The following is a 17,874-nucleotide window of genomic DNA, read 5'->3' as shown; positions in this document are numbered from 1 at the left end:
GCAGCACATGAATTTGTTTGCACTATCTGGTACTGCAGCTAAGCCCTTCTCCAGTAACTAGGCTTCATCTGCAATACCAGATATACACTATGAACATGTTATTTCTGTAAAATAGATCCGTCATTTTGCATCTGAGTGACCTGGACTTTACTGCTAACACTAGTTCAATAATATTTAATCGTATTATAACTATATTTATAACAATAACATTTTAAATCATGTTGCTTAAAGTAGAAATAGAATAATGTTCTGATGATAATAATCTTATTTGTAATGAAAATAACATATGGTCGTGATCCGTGAACAAAATGTAATGGTTCTAAAAGTTTCATCTAAAGGGAGCCTGTCACACTAAAATTGTACTCCAATCTGCAGGCAGCATCTTGTAGAGCTGGAGAAACAGAATGAAATGATATTTAAGGTTGTGTGAAAAGTTCTAGAACACAGGTGTCAAACTCAGGCCCTCCAGCTGTTACAAGACTACAATTCCCATCATGCCTGGACACCCAAAGGCCCAATGGATATTGTGGTTTTGCCTCAGCTGGAGGGACTGAGTTTAACACCTCTGTTCTAGAATAACTTGCCCATGCAAATCTCTATTCATCCTGGACTAAGTAGTCATGTGAACAGTCCTATTTAGAGACTGACAGCTATCTGTGCATATAAATAGGAGAACTGTCAATCACCACCATGTGACTACTAAGCCTAGAAGGAGCAAAGTAGTCAAGTGGTCGGACCTAATTAAGAGCTATGCTGGATGGATGCACACTTGTAGCTGTCTCTGCATACGCCCACATGGCTTCAATGAATAGAAATTAACATGGGCAAATGGCAAGCTTAAAACTTATCCCATTAAACTATATATCAATCTGTTCCGCTCATCCAGATCTATAGCATACTGTCTGCAGATTTGACTAAATTTTTTTAAGAGTTCCCTTTAAATAGAGCAGCACTGAAAAAAGGCAATTTTTTTCTTTTAGTAAACCCAGATAACCTCCTTAATATTATTATCCTTTTATTATTATTTATAAGTCTTTGCAAGAGAATGTCTTTCTTACTTTTGCTAAATGCTAGATGAGCACATGCATACAGTTTTGGTGCAGTTGTTGTATAAAGTTGGCTTACAAAAGAGTAATGGGGTTGCCCAAAAATCTCATGTTTAGTTGGCCCACCTGACTCAGCATCAGGCTAGACCAACCTTTGTTTTTTTGCTTTGGCTAAAGGGACACTCAGGGGTATCCTGCAGTGCTTGTCCTTGTAAAGTAAACCTTTTATATAGAAATGTAACATGCTAATAGTGAAGTCAGGAGAAATAGCTGTCAGCCAAATCATACCCTCCCGTCAGCTTTCTTATGTGTCGGAATAACTGCACCAAAACTGTACGAGGCCTCAAGGTATTCTGCTAACTTTTAATATGGCAATCTTTTATTTTGTAAGATCCTTAGAAATGAAGCTTGAATATATAAAATCAAGATCATCAACAGATTTTCAAAATGCAAAAGGAATTTCCCTAAATTATTTTTTAATCTTCACTTTTTTTTAGTTTACGTCTGCAGATGTGCTTCGAGATTTGCATGCAGATAACTCATGAATATGGTAAGAGGGTGTATATAAATGCTAGAACTGATATCAAATGAGCTCTTGCATATCTGGGAGCAGTTTTGGTTACGTGGCAGCACATCTTAGATAGATACTACTGTAGACTGACAATTTGTATTTAGATATGGCATAGTAAATAAGATTGTTGATTTAACAGCCAATCGTGGCATGCACAATAAACAATGGGGCTGTAGCAAAGAGGAAAAGAAAACAAAAGCACAAATAAAGAAAACGAAATGAAGATAGCGTGCGATGACAAGCGTGAACTGAAGACATAGGTAATTAAACTGCTGTTGCATGTGTCTTCAGAGCAATCAGCTGCTACTTTTGCATAGCAACATATGTTATATGCACCAAGCAGATGACCGTAAAATGAGATATGCAGCAAAAACACGGTAGAACTCCAAGCATTGCTAAAACATAAAGACCCTATGCATTTTACAGTCTCAACATGGTGAATATAAGTTTCAATGGACATGTATAAATGGTATTGAGTTCTATACCGATTATACATGAGATGTGGTGGCAAGCGATGAGTTTAATGATGAAGCTTGGAGCTGGGTGGGATGTAAAGCATGAAAAAAGAAAATTTGGAATTAGAAAATAATTCATCACTAAACATATATACACCATGGCATCCATATATGACCATAAAATGCAAGAAGGTGATGGAGTGATATGGAACAAACCTTGGAGAAATATCGCATCCTTGCTGCATAAAGGCACCCAGGGAAAACCATAGGCTGTTAAATATTCCAAACTCATTTGGAGGGTCGGGAGGGTTCTGAGGGTCACGGGCTTCATCTGTGTCCTCCAAGTGCCATTCATAGGGGCTGAATCTGCTGACTAGGAACAGAACTACACTGACTCCAATGTAGGCGAAAACTATACACATCCAGATTTCATAGGCCAAGGGATCCAGGAAGGAAAATACTCCTGGTTTTGATTTTTGAGGCTTCTTAATCATGATGGAGATGCCCAGGCTCATAAATGGTTTTGAAAAATCAATCACTTCTTCTCGTACCAGAGTAATGGTGAGAGGGGCGACTGCTATGTCTGCTCTCTGAAAACAAAGAAAATATTTCAGTAAGTGCAAATGTGTGGGGTAAAAGAAAGCGTTTTTGTTACCAAACTCTTCACTAAACCTTCAGGAGTCTCTTTTTTTTTTTAGTTACAATGAAAAATGATTGTCCGATAAAGCAGTTCTGCATGTTTTCACACATTCACCATCTAGGCTTTCTATTCTACTGATGTAGCAGAACTTAGTGTACCAACTCATTTTCACATCACAAGATGTTTTCTCATTTTCCACCACATCATCTAAATTCAGGTCCATTGCAGTTTAGCTCCTATGCACTCATATTAGGGAAAGCAGGTCATTTTTAACCTGAATGATAAGGTTCACATCACATCCATATGTTAATAATAATGATAATTTCATGTATACACTGGGAAAATCTGTAAAGCTGTTTAAATGGGAAATAATGAAAAGGACACTCTTCACTTGGCTCCATATAAACCAATGGGTACATCACAGTGTACAGAATTTTCTATTCAAACATATGTTACAAAGATGTGGCTCTAAACACAATGTGCAGAGAGCTGGCTGGTCATACACCTAAGATCGAAGCAGAACAATTTTTAAGAATTGTTAATTGAACAATTGTCAAGTCAATGCAGCCATGTACATTTTAGTTCAATGTACAGTAGCTGCAACATAGTCAAGGACACCGGGAGAGAGACAAACTATGTTTCAGTGGGAAACATTTTTTACAGAACAATTGTGTATTACAATACTGCACTATACACAGTCAATGAGTAATGGCCACTTGATAAAAAATTCAGACAGTTCACCCATGAACAATTGTTTTGGTTAAAATTGTCTATTTTCATCAGCGTTAATCTAATCTGTATGGGCACCTTTCGCTGCTTTACATGCATAAAACAGCTTCCACAGAAACCATTACCTACCAGTACTTAGAAAACAAATTGCAAAAAAGTAATCAGGTATTACAATTGCTGGATCGATCATCAATCATCGGTTACACATTCCCTACTACACAATCCCCCTATGTAATGAAGCCCTTACTATAGAATCTGTCTCCCACAGCAAGAAAGAGGACAACAGTGAGGTAGGGAGAGAAGAGCTCAGTCAAGTGCTTGATCTAGTGGTTGGTGGGCTCTGGACTGCACAACTTTTTTGACATGCCAAAAGCTTTGTTAAATGACAGTAACATATAACATTAACCATGTAACTAAAAAAAAAAAATTGAGGGAACTTGTTATCACTTTCATAATACCTGAACCATCAACCATCGGGTTGGTCTGGTGGCTTCTCCCTGTCCCATCAGCTTTGATTGACTGATATCTCCTCGTTTGGGCATAGGGAGATATCTATCAATTATGGCTGACAGGGCAGGTGGAAACCACTGGGGGCCATTCTAATGACTTGTGGTTCCAGTGGCAGGAAAAAAAATTACAGATTTTATTTCAATTTGTAAGACATAGGGGGGGGGGGATTTATCAAACATGGTGTAAAGTGAAACTGGTTCAGTTGCCCCTAGCAACCAGATTCCACTTTTCATTCCTCACAGACTCTTTGGAAAATGTAAGGTGGAATCTGATTGGTTGCTAGGGGCAACTGGGCCATTTTCACTTTACACCATGTTTGATAACTCTCCCCCATAGAGTTTAGCTTCTTTTAAAGAGTTGTTCCTCTTTCAAATTAATGGGGCATAACATAATGGCCATTTAAGTGACTGACTATGCCATACAGGGATCAACTTAATCTGACAAAATGAGACCTGCTTATTGTTAGCAGCTCCCCATTCGAGCTCATAAAGTGGAGTCCTAAGCGAGAATGCCCCCTCTATATTCTCTATATTTTCTAATATTGTAGAAAGAAGAATATTGTTAAGAAGGTACAACCAGTTAAGGTGTAGTTTTCCAATACTTTTATTATGGTTTTGTACATACTCTAGATCTCATACTTATAACAATTAAACCTGGTTTTAAGGACACTTTAACATTCTCTTATATAATAAGTGCAAATTATTTATCACATTTTTTATGTATTCAATGACTGCTTCTATATTAGAAAAATGGTAAAATGTTCCCACGTCTGGGCCGGACCTCCTTGTCGTTCGTTTCGAGATCATAAATCAAGCATGAATCCATTTAAAATTGCACATGTAGCAGGCATCTTTAGAAAAGTGCTGGTTTTGTTTCTTTAAAGTGCAGAATTCATTATTATTTGATGACATTCACACCAGCTAACAATCCATAACTCAGGAAATTTTAAGCATTAAGCTTTTAAGGTAAATCGCTTTGGATGATGTACGGCGGTAAAAAAATAAAATGTAAGCAATTTTTAAACAAGAGTCAGGGTCATTATTTTATAAATATTTCTTGCAGAGGCGAGTGCCAGGACAAATCCAGCTAAACACTGCGCAAGATGCTGGAGAAGAAGATGGATTACTCTCCTCTGCAGGCATAAAAATTGAATTGTCCCTCCCTCAAGAGTCTTGTTGTTATTTTAAATATTTACCACCCTGTCTGGAAATTTCCTTTTTGTCATCAAAACTCATTTTTGCTAAATTTATTGGAAATAACTGCAAAACGTGTATCTATGATGTAATCACAGTAACTGCATCTCTGCAAAGCGATGGGCTTAGTCGTAAAAAGTCTGAACACAATACGAGTGTATAACATAAAAATGAATGCTTAATACGTGGTTGGTACTCCACTGAACTGCTTCTCAACTATGGTCCTCAAGCATCTCTAGAAGGTAGCGTTTCAAGAATCCCCTTTTTTTTTTTTTACTTTTACCCTAAGGGTCCTTAACAGTCTATGATTTTTTTTTATTTGTCCTTGATGCATTTTAGTTGTTCTGTCCCCTCCCCTCTAAATAGTATGATTTAGTACCTACATTTTTGTAATATTTTTCTCAGTCCCCCCAATAATGAATCATGTGATCCATTGATCATGTGATGTAAAATGAACCAATCAGCCCAATCAGAGGAATACATAACATATAGTCAGCTTATATGGCTGTTAGGGGGGAAAGAAGGGATCCATTCTAGGTTAATCTCATTCATGTCTTAATAACTGCTGAGAACCTTCACAGGAATATACTCTCTATAGGTGTTGCATCGCTATCAAACAAATATGGCTGGGCACAATGTTCCCTTTAAGTACTGTAGATTAGTGTCTTTTTCTGAAGCCTGACTGGCTTCCCCCTACCATCTTCCTCTTCCTCTCTTTGCTGTCCGGCTTGTAACTTGATTCCTGAGCTAGCTACAAAGGACAGGGTAGTATTGAGCTAATTTTACAGAGTGAGGCTATGTTCACACATCGTTTAACAGTGTCCGTTGCACAGCAACGGACACTGTTAAACATCCAGCCACCGAGCTGCACTCAGCCTGTTCCTGCAGCCGATACCTCTGTATCGGCTGCAGGAATGCTCTTTTTTCACAATTGGTTTGTGGCCACTGTTAGCCGTTCCCGCAAATCAATTAGCCATTCACCTCAATGCAATGTACGGCCACCGCTGCACATTGCATTGTGTGAACAGCTGATGTTTTCGGACGCTGTTCAGTGAACAGATCCCGGAAATAATTGACAGGCACATTATTGTAACGCCCATTCTAAAACATCAGTGGGCGGCATTGCATTGACTTCAATGCGATGCCGCCCCTGCAGTAAAGAACGAATGCTGAGGCCATTGCAATCAGCGTCTGTTCTTTACAAAAAAAAAACATTTGTGAACTTAGCCTATAAGTGTAAGGGCCGATATTAAGGAGCAAGGGAACGCCAACCTGTCCAGTCTTTGCTCCTCATTCCCCGCTTGCTGTCTGTGCTATTACTTGTACTGACATCAAAGCAGGAGGGCAGGGGCTGCCCAAGCGATCACTACCTTGTTTGGGGTGCCCATAGAAGATAGCAGTGGTCTGCTGCCGCCGCTCCTGTTGCACGCAGCAACAGGCAACAGATTGTCGCATCTATGTTATTTTAATGGGTCATGTTTTAATGCAAGGATCAGCCAACATCGTGCATGTTGGCTTATCATTGCTTTATAACATGACCTATTACACCAAATGATTATTGGTCGATAATCACTTGGCATAATAGGGCCCTAAATGTAAGACAGTTTAGCAGGAAGTGTGTGCGGGGTTGGGGGGAGAGAAAAGATGCTTGATAGCATTTTTGTCTGATAAGATATGTTCTTATATCCGCTAGTACTGTTTATCTATGCAAAAGTTAAAATGACAGTTCCTCTAGGAAGGCATTAAATAAATAACCTGCAGCACTCATTACATAAAAGTTAAAATTAGTACTCTTTTCACCAAACCATGTGCCACCCTCCTGGAGGGTTTGTCAAAGCGGCACTAAGCCGCGAAACTGCGATCACCCACCTTGTCCCCCTCTGCTCCCCCTTGCGCACAGCAATAAAAGCCAGATGGTCTGAACATACTGCTGGTGAGTGCCTCCTTTCATTCTTCATTGATTGTTCATACAGCATGTTTATTTCGGATTGAGCACCACCACATATCAGACCCAGCCTGAGACAGAGTGCCATCTAGTGGAGAGCCAGGCAGTGCTATCACTTTTTGTTTCACTTGTTGGATTTTTTTTTTTACTTTGCATCATGTTGGAAGGTTCATGAACTGAGAATTATTATTGTGGCTCTGCAACACTTGAACGCTGCGCTGCCTTCTACCTTCAATTGAAACCTTCAATTGAAAACTTCAAACACCAGCATCAGTACATACTGTATTAAAAGATGCCAGAGTGAAATCCTCAGCCATTATGTTACAGGGAGTTTTTAAAAGATCCAAAAAGCGTAAAAGATAGGAAAACACCAAAATAAGGTTTAAAAACAGCATGGCCTATAGGAGTAGTGAATAGGGGACTGATAGACATTGAGGCTGGGTTCACACTACGTATATTTCAGTCAGTATTGTGGTCCTCATATTGCAACCAAAACCAGGAGTGGATTAAAAACACAGAAAGGATCTGTTCACACAATGTTGAAATTGAGTGGATGGCCGCCATATTACAGTAAATAACGGCCATTATTTCAATATAACAGCCGTTGTTTTAAAATAACAGCAAATATTTGCCATTAAATGGCGGCCATCCACTCAATTTCAACATTGTGTGAACAAAGCCTTTCTGTGTTTTTAATCCACTCCTGGTTTTGGTTGCAATATGAGAACCACAATACTGACTGAAATATATGTAGTGTGAACCCAGCCCAACGTGATTAAGGATCTCCATGTAATGCAGAAAAGCCAGATACATGCCTACAGGATAGATAGATGATCAGCTAAAACACAAAGCTCCATTCACAGAGCTTAATGCGTCCTAATAATGGCCTCTTACGAGTAACTTACTGTACGACTTTTATAATTTTTTATATTTTTTTTTAGATGAATCCAAATAAGTCCTCCCAGGAGTGATTGGATATAAGGTCAATTCAAATAAAAGAGAAATGAGATAACATTACACTCAACCACATTACAGATGCAGATTTTCCTTCAGAAAAAGAAATCAATGTTTTTCCTTTGACTATGATGCCAGCTCTTTAAACACACGAGCACAGTCAATATTTATCGACGTTTCAATGAATCAATGAAGTCCCATGATAATATGTGACCTCTGAAGGACTAAATGGCAATTTCAAGCAAACATTAATTTATTCTTTAACTAAAAGGCTGTGTTCTTGGTAAGTAGATTTTTGGCCAAGTTGTGATAATACTACAGATCGTGCAATTTAGGGAAGAGGAGGTAAATGGAGGGAGTGAATTAGTGTAATCACACAGATTCTCACAATGACATCCTCTATATAACGGCACATTTCTGAGCACATACAGCTCAGTCTTCACTAATCAGGATTTGTTTCCTAGAAATCCATTTTCTAAATGTACTGGTAAAGCATATTTCTCAATTAGACTGCAAATAATAATGATAATGCTTTATTATGAGGGAAACAATGTTGCTTGTACGATAAATAGATTAATTAAAATGATTTCATGTCTTATTCAGTGGTTGTTTCCTATAATCATTCATTGTCTATCTATCTATCTATCTATCTATCTAATTTATCTATCTATCTCTCATCTCTCTCTTTTTCTATGTCTCATATCTATCTATCTATCTATCTATCTATCTATCTATCTATCTCCAAGAATTTGCAGCACTTCCATAAGATGACCTTATGGAAGTGCTGCAAATTCTTGGATTTATTTAAAGGAGACGTATATCCGTTGCTTGGCACTCCAGAACCAAAACTAGGAGTGCACTCCATTCTGAATAGTATCTATCTATCTATCTATCTATCTATCTATCTATCTATCTATCTATCTATCTATCTATCTATCTATCTATCTATATGCCGAGAATCCACAGCACTCCAGCATAGTGAAAAAGCTCTATAAGCTGTGTTTATTCAGTCAATTCATAGTGCAACACTGAATAATTGACTGAATAAACACAGCTTATAGAGCTTTTTCACTACGCTGGAGTGCTGTGGATTCTCTGCATATATATTCACTACGATCTTTGGTCTGGATCAAGATCCGCTGGCACCACCAATACTACATTAAAGCAGTGCTGCTTCTTCTCTTTTACTATCTATCTATCTATCTATCTATCTATCTATCTATCTATCTATCTATCTATCTGCCTCATATCTATCTATCTATCTATCTATTACTAAGGATGTGATGAATATATGTTGTAGTGAAGCAATTACAATATGTCGCTGACCTTTTAAACACATAGAGACGTCTAAATCCTTAAGGGTGCCTTCACCCCTACCGGATCCACAGCGGATCTCACTTCTGCGGATTTGAAGCGAGAACCGCTGCGGATCCGGTATCAATTCACCCCTATGATAGCACATATTCACAGCGGGATTGACATCCCGTTGTGAATATGTGCTTTAACTCCCTGGTGCCCGCAGCCCTGCCGTCGCATCCCCGGTGCATCCCCCCCATCCCGGCCACATCCCCCATCAGCCCACCCCCAGCCCACCGCCGCCCGCATCCCAGCGCCGAGAGCATACAGTACCTGCGGCAGATCAGCTGAGCGGGACCGGAGCCGGGAGCCTCACTGCAGCCGCGCCGCCGAGCAGGTACTGTATGCTCACGGCGGCGGGCCGGAGATGGGCTGATGGGGGGATGTGGCCGGGATGGGGGGGATGTGCCGCCGCCGGGGATGGCGGCTGCAGCGGCGTGGCTGCGGGCACCAGGGAGTTAAAGCACATATTCACAGCGGGATGTCAATCCCATTGCGAATATGTGCTATCATAGGGGTAAATTGATACCGGATCCGCAGCGGTTCTCGCTTCGAATTCGCAGAAGTGAGATCCGCTGTGGATCCGGTAGGTGTGAAGGCACCCTAAAGCTTTTGTAAGTAGACACTAGTGCTATGCAAGTAACTCTTTTGACCTCAGCCTAAGTAGAAGAACGCCTGCTACCGGGATATATACTGTACAATGGCTGCCATTTTTAAATAAACAAGATTCACTTTGACCATCAGTGTGTCAATGTGGGAGCAGACAGTCAATATGACAGCACTCTTGAGGTGCATCTATCTATCTAATATCTATTAATCTATCTATCTATCTATCTATCTATCTATCTATCTATCTATCTGTCTATCTATCCATCTTCTATCTAATGTCTGTCTATCTATCTATCTATCTATCTATCTAATGTCTATCTATTTATCTATCAATCTATTTATTTATCTTCAAAATAACACTTGGAATCTGGTTTTTTTATTTGCAGAATTACTCTGGTTGGGAAGTTTGTCTCACTGGATCTACACTACAAAGTAATGAGCTTTCTATAGATATAGAGATTGCAAGTTCACAGTGCTAAAATGTAGTTTATCACATCTTTATTATCATAGGCAGGATTAAAATGAAAGACATGAAGATATTGGTAAGATGATATCAAGCCATTTATAATAGGTGATGATCAGAGCTTCCTTCACCCCCTTCCTTGCACCTTTAACCTCTGCACAGGTGACAGGGCAGACCTAGAAGACTTTGGTCACTGAGTCCCCTCCAGTTTATTGCTTCTTATATTCATGTAGCTGCTGTAAAGGATCTCTCTGATAGCCTTAATTAGAATAGAGCAGAAGCACAGGCAGTACGGCTGCCCCCATAATAATATACAAAAAAATGTATAATCAGAAAATAGAAGCAGATTGGAAAAGAAGAACTAGTTTAGTATCTGGCTCCAATCAGTTAAAAAATCTAGGCAACACATTCCCTTTAAGAAGCATCACATTCTGTCAAATGCTATAAAGAAATGACTCATTTTCTTCAACACCCCACATAGTACTTCTAAAATCAAAAAATCCCTGGAATTGTTAACAGGAAAAACAAGCCCATATGGATATTGCGGCAATGTTTTACAGTGAATTACCAAATGCCCAGACTGTATTATAAAGGAAAGTGTATTCAGACGTGCAACAAAATCAACATTCACTGCTGTCCACCTACTAACTGGCACTGCATTGCTATGGCTAGGCTGATTTCTACAAACTTCCAACGCATAAATACTGCCTTTTCTATACATAATTAAAGGGCTGATGCTGTACGCAGACCAATTACCTCACATAGAAAAGCAAAAACATATTCTGCCTCAACTTTCTTTGTCCCTTTACAATTTATATTCCCTATCCTGGACATTAACTTGGGTCAATTTTATAGACGTACATTTTTAGAGTATTGTTGGAAAGCCAAGAAAATTCAAAGAGAACATATGAACCAAATGCTGGTATTGTCCTTTATGGTATTTCAATCAATACCAACAGGGAATCAGAGCCATCTTTCCCATTGGGAAGGGTAGGTGGCTGCCTGGGGGCCCATGACTCATAGGGGTCCTCTCTGTCCCAGGGTGACCAGCCTTGCAGATACCCCCTGTGCCAAGGTAGCTGCCGTAAGCAGAGGGGTAACTAATTGTGATTGGCCACTGAGCTGGCAAGTGAGTGGTGATGCATACCGTACAGTAGCAGGGAATCCAAGGGCTTCTGTATGTATATTTCTTAGCGTATTATGTAATGTACTTATAGAAATGGGGACTCCCTGCTTATGTACACCAGAGCAGCGCACGCCTTTTACCGCGAGCCACAAAGGAATGGTCATCACTGGAATGAAGGGTTGAACAGGTGAGTGGGATGTTTGTTATTTTTTTTTACTTGGCACTGACTAGGGGCATTTCTTTGGGGAGGCATTAACTGCAATACAATAGATCCCTAGGGGTAAAGTTATTTAAATAACATACTAGGTTCATCCAGGGGTGGGTTGGGCGCTTAACAATAGTACTAGGGGCATCATGGAGGGGGAAGAGTTAATAACAATACTAGGGGCATCCTGGAGGAGGAGGGGTTAGCAACAATTCTAGGCATCCTGGCAATGGATGAGCTAACAACAATAATATGGGCTTCCTGGGGGGGGGGGAGGGGCATTAGGATGTGTTAAACACACGATTGTGTGTTGAACATCTTATTGAGCAGCACTTTTTCTGTCATGAGGCTAAATGGGTCTCTTGCTCAGGTGGCAGATTTGTAGGGCGCCAGATTTTATAAAGTGTCAATAAATCATACTTTATGCTACAAACCACTCACTTCATTGACCCCATGACCTACATATGATAGCTGGACACAGACATGGGCTGACTGCCAACAATTTGAAGGTATTGTTATATGCTTCACACATCACTACACTACAAGTGGTAACTACCTCTTTAAATGAAACACAAGGTGTAATAAAAGTATGACCATGAATAAGACACCACGAGTAGTCACAATGCACTTTTATATATGTCAGATGCTTTTATTCCTGAAGAAGCAATAAAGATTGAAGAATTGATTAGAAACTTGGGGAGTTAGAATCTGGTCCTTTAGAAAGGTGGAAGATAGTGCATGACCAGGGTTATTTATGGTGGAACTGGATTGTGTATTCACTTATAGGCTGCAGATTTTCAATAGGTTTGGGGGTGGGGGATGATGGGGCAGTGTGGGCAGAGTGGGCACTTGGGGTGGGTGGGGCGTTATTTCAGGTTTCGCCTCAGCAGAAAACTTAGAATCAGCCCTGTTACTGAGCAACATGCAACTCAGTGGCCTGTGCCCTGGATATTTTAGGACCCTAGCAATGTGCTCGCCCACTGCAGTTACCAAAGACTGCTTTGGAATGTTTCACCAGTAAGGGGGGGGGGCGATGGGGGCAATTCACAGCTTTACTCAGGGGCCCATAATGCTGTTAAGGCTGCCCTGCAGGGAATAAGAAGAACTAGTCAAATCAGTATCTTATTGTAGTTCCGCTAAATGTATCTGTGCAGGTTTAAGCTTACTTTATTGCTGCGTAATCTGTTAGCGCTATACAAATATCATTATTATTTTTACTCATTAAATTCAATACATTTCTTGATCACTGTATTACTAATAAAATACATGAATACTTACCCCATATACAAGCTCACCCACCATTCCATTCCATATCTTAGTTTCTGGGTCACGGGCGCCATATTTTCCATCCTCAACAATAGAAAGTTTGTATTTTATTCCAACATGTTTTGCAATCTCACTAGCCAGGTCCACACAGTATCCTTCATACTTGTCATTGCCATCCAACTGCTCGTAGTTTTTCTTTTTCATGACATATGGATTTTCCTTTAATAAAATAAATTATGGATCAAACATATTTAACAGCACATTATTGAAAAGAGGCTCTATTATACACTTGTTAATGTTCTGCAGATGAAAGGAGAAGTGTCTAACTCTTCCCATCATTAAGTAAATCTATACCTGAGTGGAGTGATCTTTCATTCTGCACTGAGAAGAACTGCAGAAAAAAGGGCAATCTGCTTATTTTTTCATCTTGTCCTTCTTATTATTTCTTTTTATCAAAGAAATACAGTCATTTACAAAATTACCAACCCAAACATGAGTCAAAAGAAATAAATGATCTGAATAATTTTCATGTAAAAGCTAAAACTTCGAGTTGTTTGTATGAAAGAATGAATGACCTACATGATTTTGTATATTAGCTATTGGGCTATGTTCACACAATGTCAAAAAGAGAGAAAAAGCCTTTCCTATTTAAAAAGACATCTGTTATTGCAATGTGATTGACTTCAATGCAAAAAAAAAAAAAGTCTGTTTTTGTATTTGAGTTCAATGCAATGTATTGAAGTCAATGGAATGACGGACATCCAATACACACAGTGTATAAAATGACGGACGTTGTCTGTGCGGGCATCAAAATAACGATCATGAGAATTGTTTTCGGATGTCTACTGCAACCAGCGGACATTATTTTTTAGTTGTTGACACACAGATTTTCTTTTTTCTCCGTCCTTTCACCGCTTTTACTGTAAAATTCAATGGACTTTTCAATTAAAGACGCAACCAAAGGGCAATTAGTCCACCTAAACTACAATAATGTACCAACAGCCATCATTGCACTGACACACGGCCAAACAGCGAAACTCAAAATGACAGACATCATTTTAAACGAAGAGGAAAAAACATTGTGTGAACATAGCCATTGGCTAAATTTGTGTCCCTAATGATACCACCATTCTATTTGGCCACCATTTTCTCATGTTGGCATATCATGCACTTTTTGCCCCAAAAAAGGTTGGCGTAAAAGCAGTGGGAGTAAGAGAAAGTTAAGAAAACTGTTATTAGTTACTTTAAAATATATCCAGTTTAGGCTTTGTTCATGCAGCTTTGTTCATTTACAAATGTATTAGAAGTTGCCATTAGCAATTTAGTCACATTTAACAGCAACAATATCACAGAATGCCAAGCTATTCTTCTTCTTCTTCTAATAATAATAATAATAATAATAATAAGATGCAGCACAATGGGCTCCCAGACAGAGTTGTGAACAAAGCCTTAAGACACATTTAGTAAAGCCTGGAAAATCCTATAAAAGTGTTATCTGGTTATTAAAGGGTTTATCCAGTGATACAAAAACATGGCCCCTTTCTTCTATAGACAGCACCACTCTTGTCTCCAGTTCAGGTGGGGTTTGCAATTAAGCTCTATTCACTTCAATGGAACAAAGTTGCAAAACCCCACCCAAACTGAAGAGTTGTGCTGTCTCTGGAAGACAGTGGCCATGTTTTTGTAGTGCTGGATAACCCCTTTAAGTTTTTAGAACTTTGGTCAGTCAAGTGCTAAACAGAAAAATAACATATAGTTATCCTCCTCGCCACTCCAACGCCACTGTTCTCATGAGTCTCACGATCCTACTGTGCCCCACTTCCAGAATCAGGATCAGGACATGCTATTGGCTGCTTAGTCAAATAGTGGCGGCAACAGTGTGACCTCTCAGCCACTGACTGGCTGAGCAGGCAACTGCACATTCTGACCCTATTCTCAGAAGTGCTGCACAGTGGCACTAGGAACTCCATAGGAAAGCCAGTGCCAGGTGCACGGAAGGAAAGTATGTTATTTTTCTTTTCAGTGCCTGTCTGAACACAGTTGTAGATTTTATAATGTTTCTTCAACTTACTATGATTAGTTTGCTGTCCGGCAAAAGCAATGAAGGAAAACATAAAGGTAAGAAATACATTTCATGTAGTTGAATACAGTTTTGTTTAGAGTGATTTCCTTGGGTGGCACATCTATCAAATAAATGTGCCATGTTTCTTTTCTGTCATATTTTATTAATAGTAAGTAATTGCAGCTATAAATGAGTAATGTCTCTCTTTGTCCCAATATATAATTTTTTAATAAAGCATTAAAAGATAAATGCAACAACGACAATGCAGTCTTTAAATCAAATGTCTGAACCTAGACAGTATCTAGAGACAGTGACTATATTACATTGAAATATTTTGTGTAAACGGGCATTGTCATTTTAAATACTTCTGACATGTCCTAGAGACATACCGATAGTTTAGATCAGATCTGGGTGTTTAGATCCCCATCGGTCATTAGACAGAGCAAGGAGAAGCTATTTTCTTCCTGGCTTGCTGTCTTTTTTACTGGATCCTGGTCTTGTAAACCTATGGAGCGCGTCTGAAGTGAAATGGAGATCACAGTGAACTGGAGAGTACTGTCCTTATCCCAGCTCTTCTTCCAACTCTAATAATTCCAGAGTATTCCAGCTCCAGATCTAACAATTTGTGGGGATCTGAATGCTTAAATCCCTATCAAAACTTTTCACATATCTCTAGGACATGTCTCTAGGACATTGATTGTTACCAAACCTGTCCAAATATGCTAGCGGCACAGGCGGAAATAAAATGGATTCTGCCTGAGACAAATAAAGATTATTATTGTATTTATCATTATATTTAGAGATGGAGTAGGAACAAAGCAAAGTTATTCGAACCTATCTACATTCTGCTCATCAGGCTGCAGGCGTTGAAGTCTGCTCCACTCTGTGCCGCTCCTCCCCAGGTGCTGGAAAAAGATGGATCCAGTCCTGGGAAACTGGGAGTAGTTTCCTAGTACTGGATCCATCTTTTCCCGGACAGAGCGGCACGGAGTAGAGAAGACTTCAACGCCCGCAGCCTGATGAGCAGAATGTGTATAGGAACGAATCACTTTGCTTTGTTCCTACTGTAGATTTGCTCATCTCTAATTATATTATTTTCCCCTTAACGTTGCAATATAATCTTACCAAAATTGTTGTCACTACAATAGTTTTATTTTCCACAGAAGATGATTCATTGGTAGGTTGTTGATCAGGAGCAGGAACAAAACGTTCGTATTCATTCCAATGTCCAACCTGCAACACATGGCAAGGCCCAAACAGTCATTTTAGACAAAATTGCAGAGCACATATAACAGGTTCTAGTTATTTAAAGAAAAAAAACCCCACCACAAAACAGCCCTGGATCTACCACCATATTTTGATAAAATGAGTGCACGGCCCAGCTGTAATACAGATCACAAACACACCTGTATGCATGAGCCCTTGATTATGATATTAATGATAATCAGTAGGAAAGCGGAAGCATCTGCATTTGAAGCATATAACCCTTTTTATTCTTTTTACAGAACACAATGACCTAGATATTTTTTGCTGACCTGTTATCCTTTTGCTTTAATGGCTAGTGAAGAAACCATTGAGTACCATGCGTTAAATATTACACTTGGTGACAAATTTCAACATCACAGTAAAATATCCACAGCAGTGTTAGTAGTCTATAACTCTGCCCTGCTGATGTGAAAACTGGTTTTTCATAGTTTATCACACTCACATCAAAAATCGATGCTTTGAGTCATTATTATTTGTCAACTCCATCCCTGAGCTGTGTGTGAAGAGATGTCAAAGGATAATATTATATAGGATGTTGCTTAACATTGCTGCAGGTATTTTTCTGTCAATGAGCTCAGGCCTACATAATGAAAAGCAGTAATAGATCACGCTGCTACCTTCATATTTCACCATAGGATATAGTAAGAGTTATAGCTCTTGTGTTTATGCTTTTAGCAATGGCCCATGCTAAATATTAGTAGTGGGATCATATCTAACCTAGGTCATATGAGTCTTCTTAAGAGTATGTTCACACATGAAGAAGGGAGTCCCAGAAAGTCCTAGAAAACCATGTATATATATCAGAAACTCATGCATGCCAGTGACTCCAGGTAACTGAATGGCCCTAATCTCCAATGTCCGTAGTACAAGATTTATATTTCCAGAGCTTGAAAGCACAGATAGTTTGATGTCCTTAGGGGCCTATTAGACAAAGTGATTTTTCGTTCCCACCAATTAATGATAAACAAATGCAAACTAGCGCTTTTTGGAACAACCCAAAACCCATTCCCCATAATACACAGCACTATACTCATCAGTTACAATGACAATTTCTACCTACTAGAGTATAGGAACAATCTTAATTATGAATGAACGATGTTCATTTGAATTTTCACGATAACGATTGCATTTGAGTGATAATCGGCTCGTGTAAACACAGCGATTGATCAAGGGATGAGCGAAAAATCATTCATCTTGGTCTTTCAACGTGTTCTCAAATCGTCGGTCGTTCACTTAAAATTGACAGATTGCTTAGTCTAAACAGTATTTCACCGATTTACTCTGTGTGTGAGATGGACTTTAAGTGACACTGTCACCCCCTATTTGCATTCTGACTGCTCTCCACAGGTGTGGAGGGTAAATGTTACAGCTTTCATTACTTATTTTATATCACACCTCATGGTGCTTGTTCTGGTTTTTATCACCTGTGAATTGGTATATGTGGACGGGGCCTCGTGGCCTATGTGCCACATCGCTCC

The 17,874-nt window shown here is 39.3% G+C and overlaps 1 protein-coding gene across 1 annotated transcript in view; it reads right to left on the bottom strand.

Moving 5' to 3' along the window:
* The window catches only part of GRIA3 (glutamate ionotropic receptor AMPA type subunit 3), a 246,832-nt gene that overhangs the window by 29,337 nt on the left and 199,621 nt on the right, over positions 1–17,874 (bottom strand). The window contains exons 9-11 of the mRNA XM_069985508.1: positions 16,256–16,363; positions 13,081–13,287; positions 2,289–2,662 (exon numbers count right to left, since the gene is read on the bottom strand). Of these exons, the coding sequence (XP_069841609.1) occupies positions 2,289–2,662; positions 13,081–13,287; positions 16,256–16,363 (689 nt within the window). The remainder of the gene's footprint in view (positions 1–2,288; positions 2,663–13,080; positions 13,288–16,255; positions 16,364–17,874) is intronic.

The sequence above is a fragment of the Dendropsophus ebraccatus genome, chromosome 10, assembly GCF_027789765.1.
Source record: "Dendropsophus ebraccatus isolate aDenEbr1 chromosome 10, aDenEbr1.pat, whole genome shotgun sequence".
Classification (NCBI taxonomy): Eukaryota; Metazoa; Chordata; class Amphibia; order Anura; family Hylidae; genus Dendropsophus; species Dendropsophus ebraccatus.
Note: the sequence above shows the minus strand (reverse complement) of the source record. Positions and strands in the feature narration are given on the sequence as shown.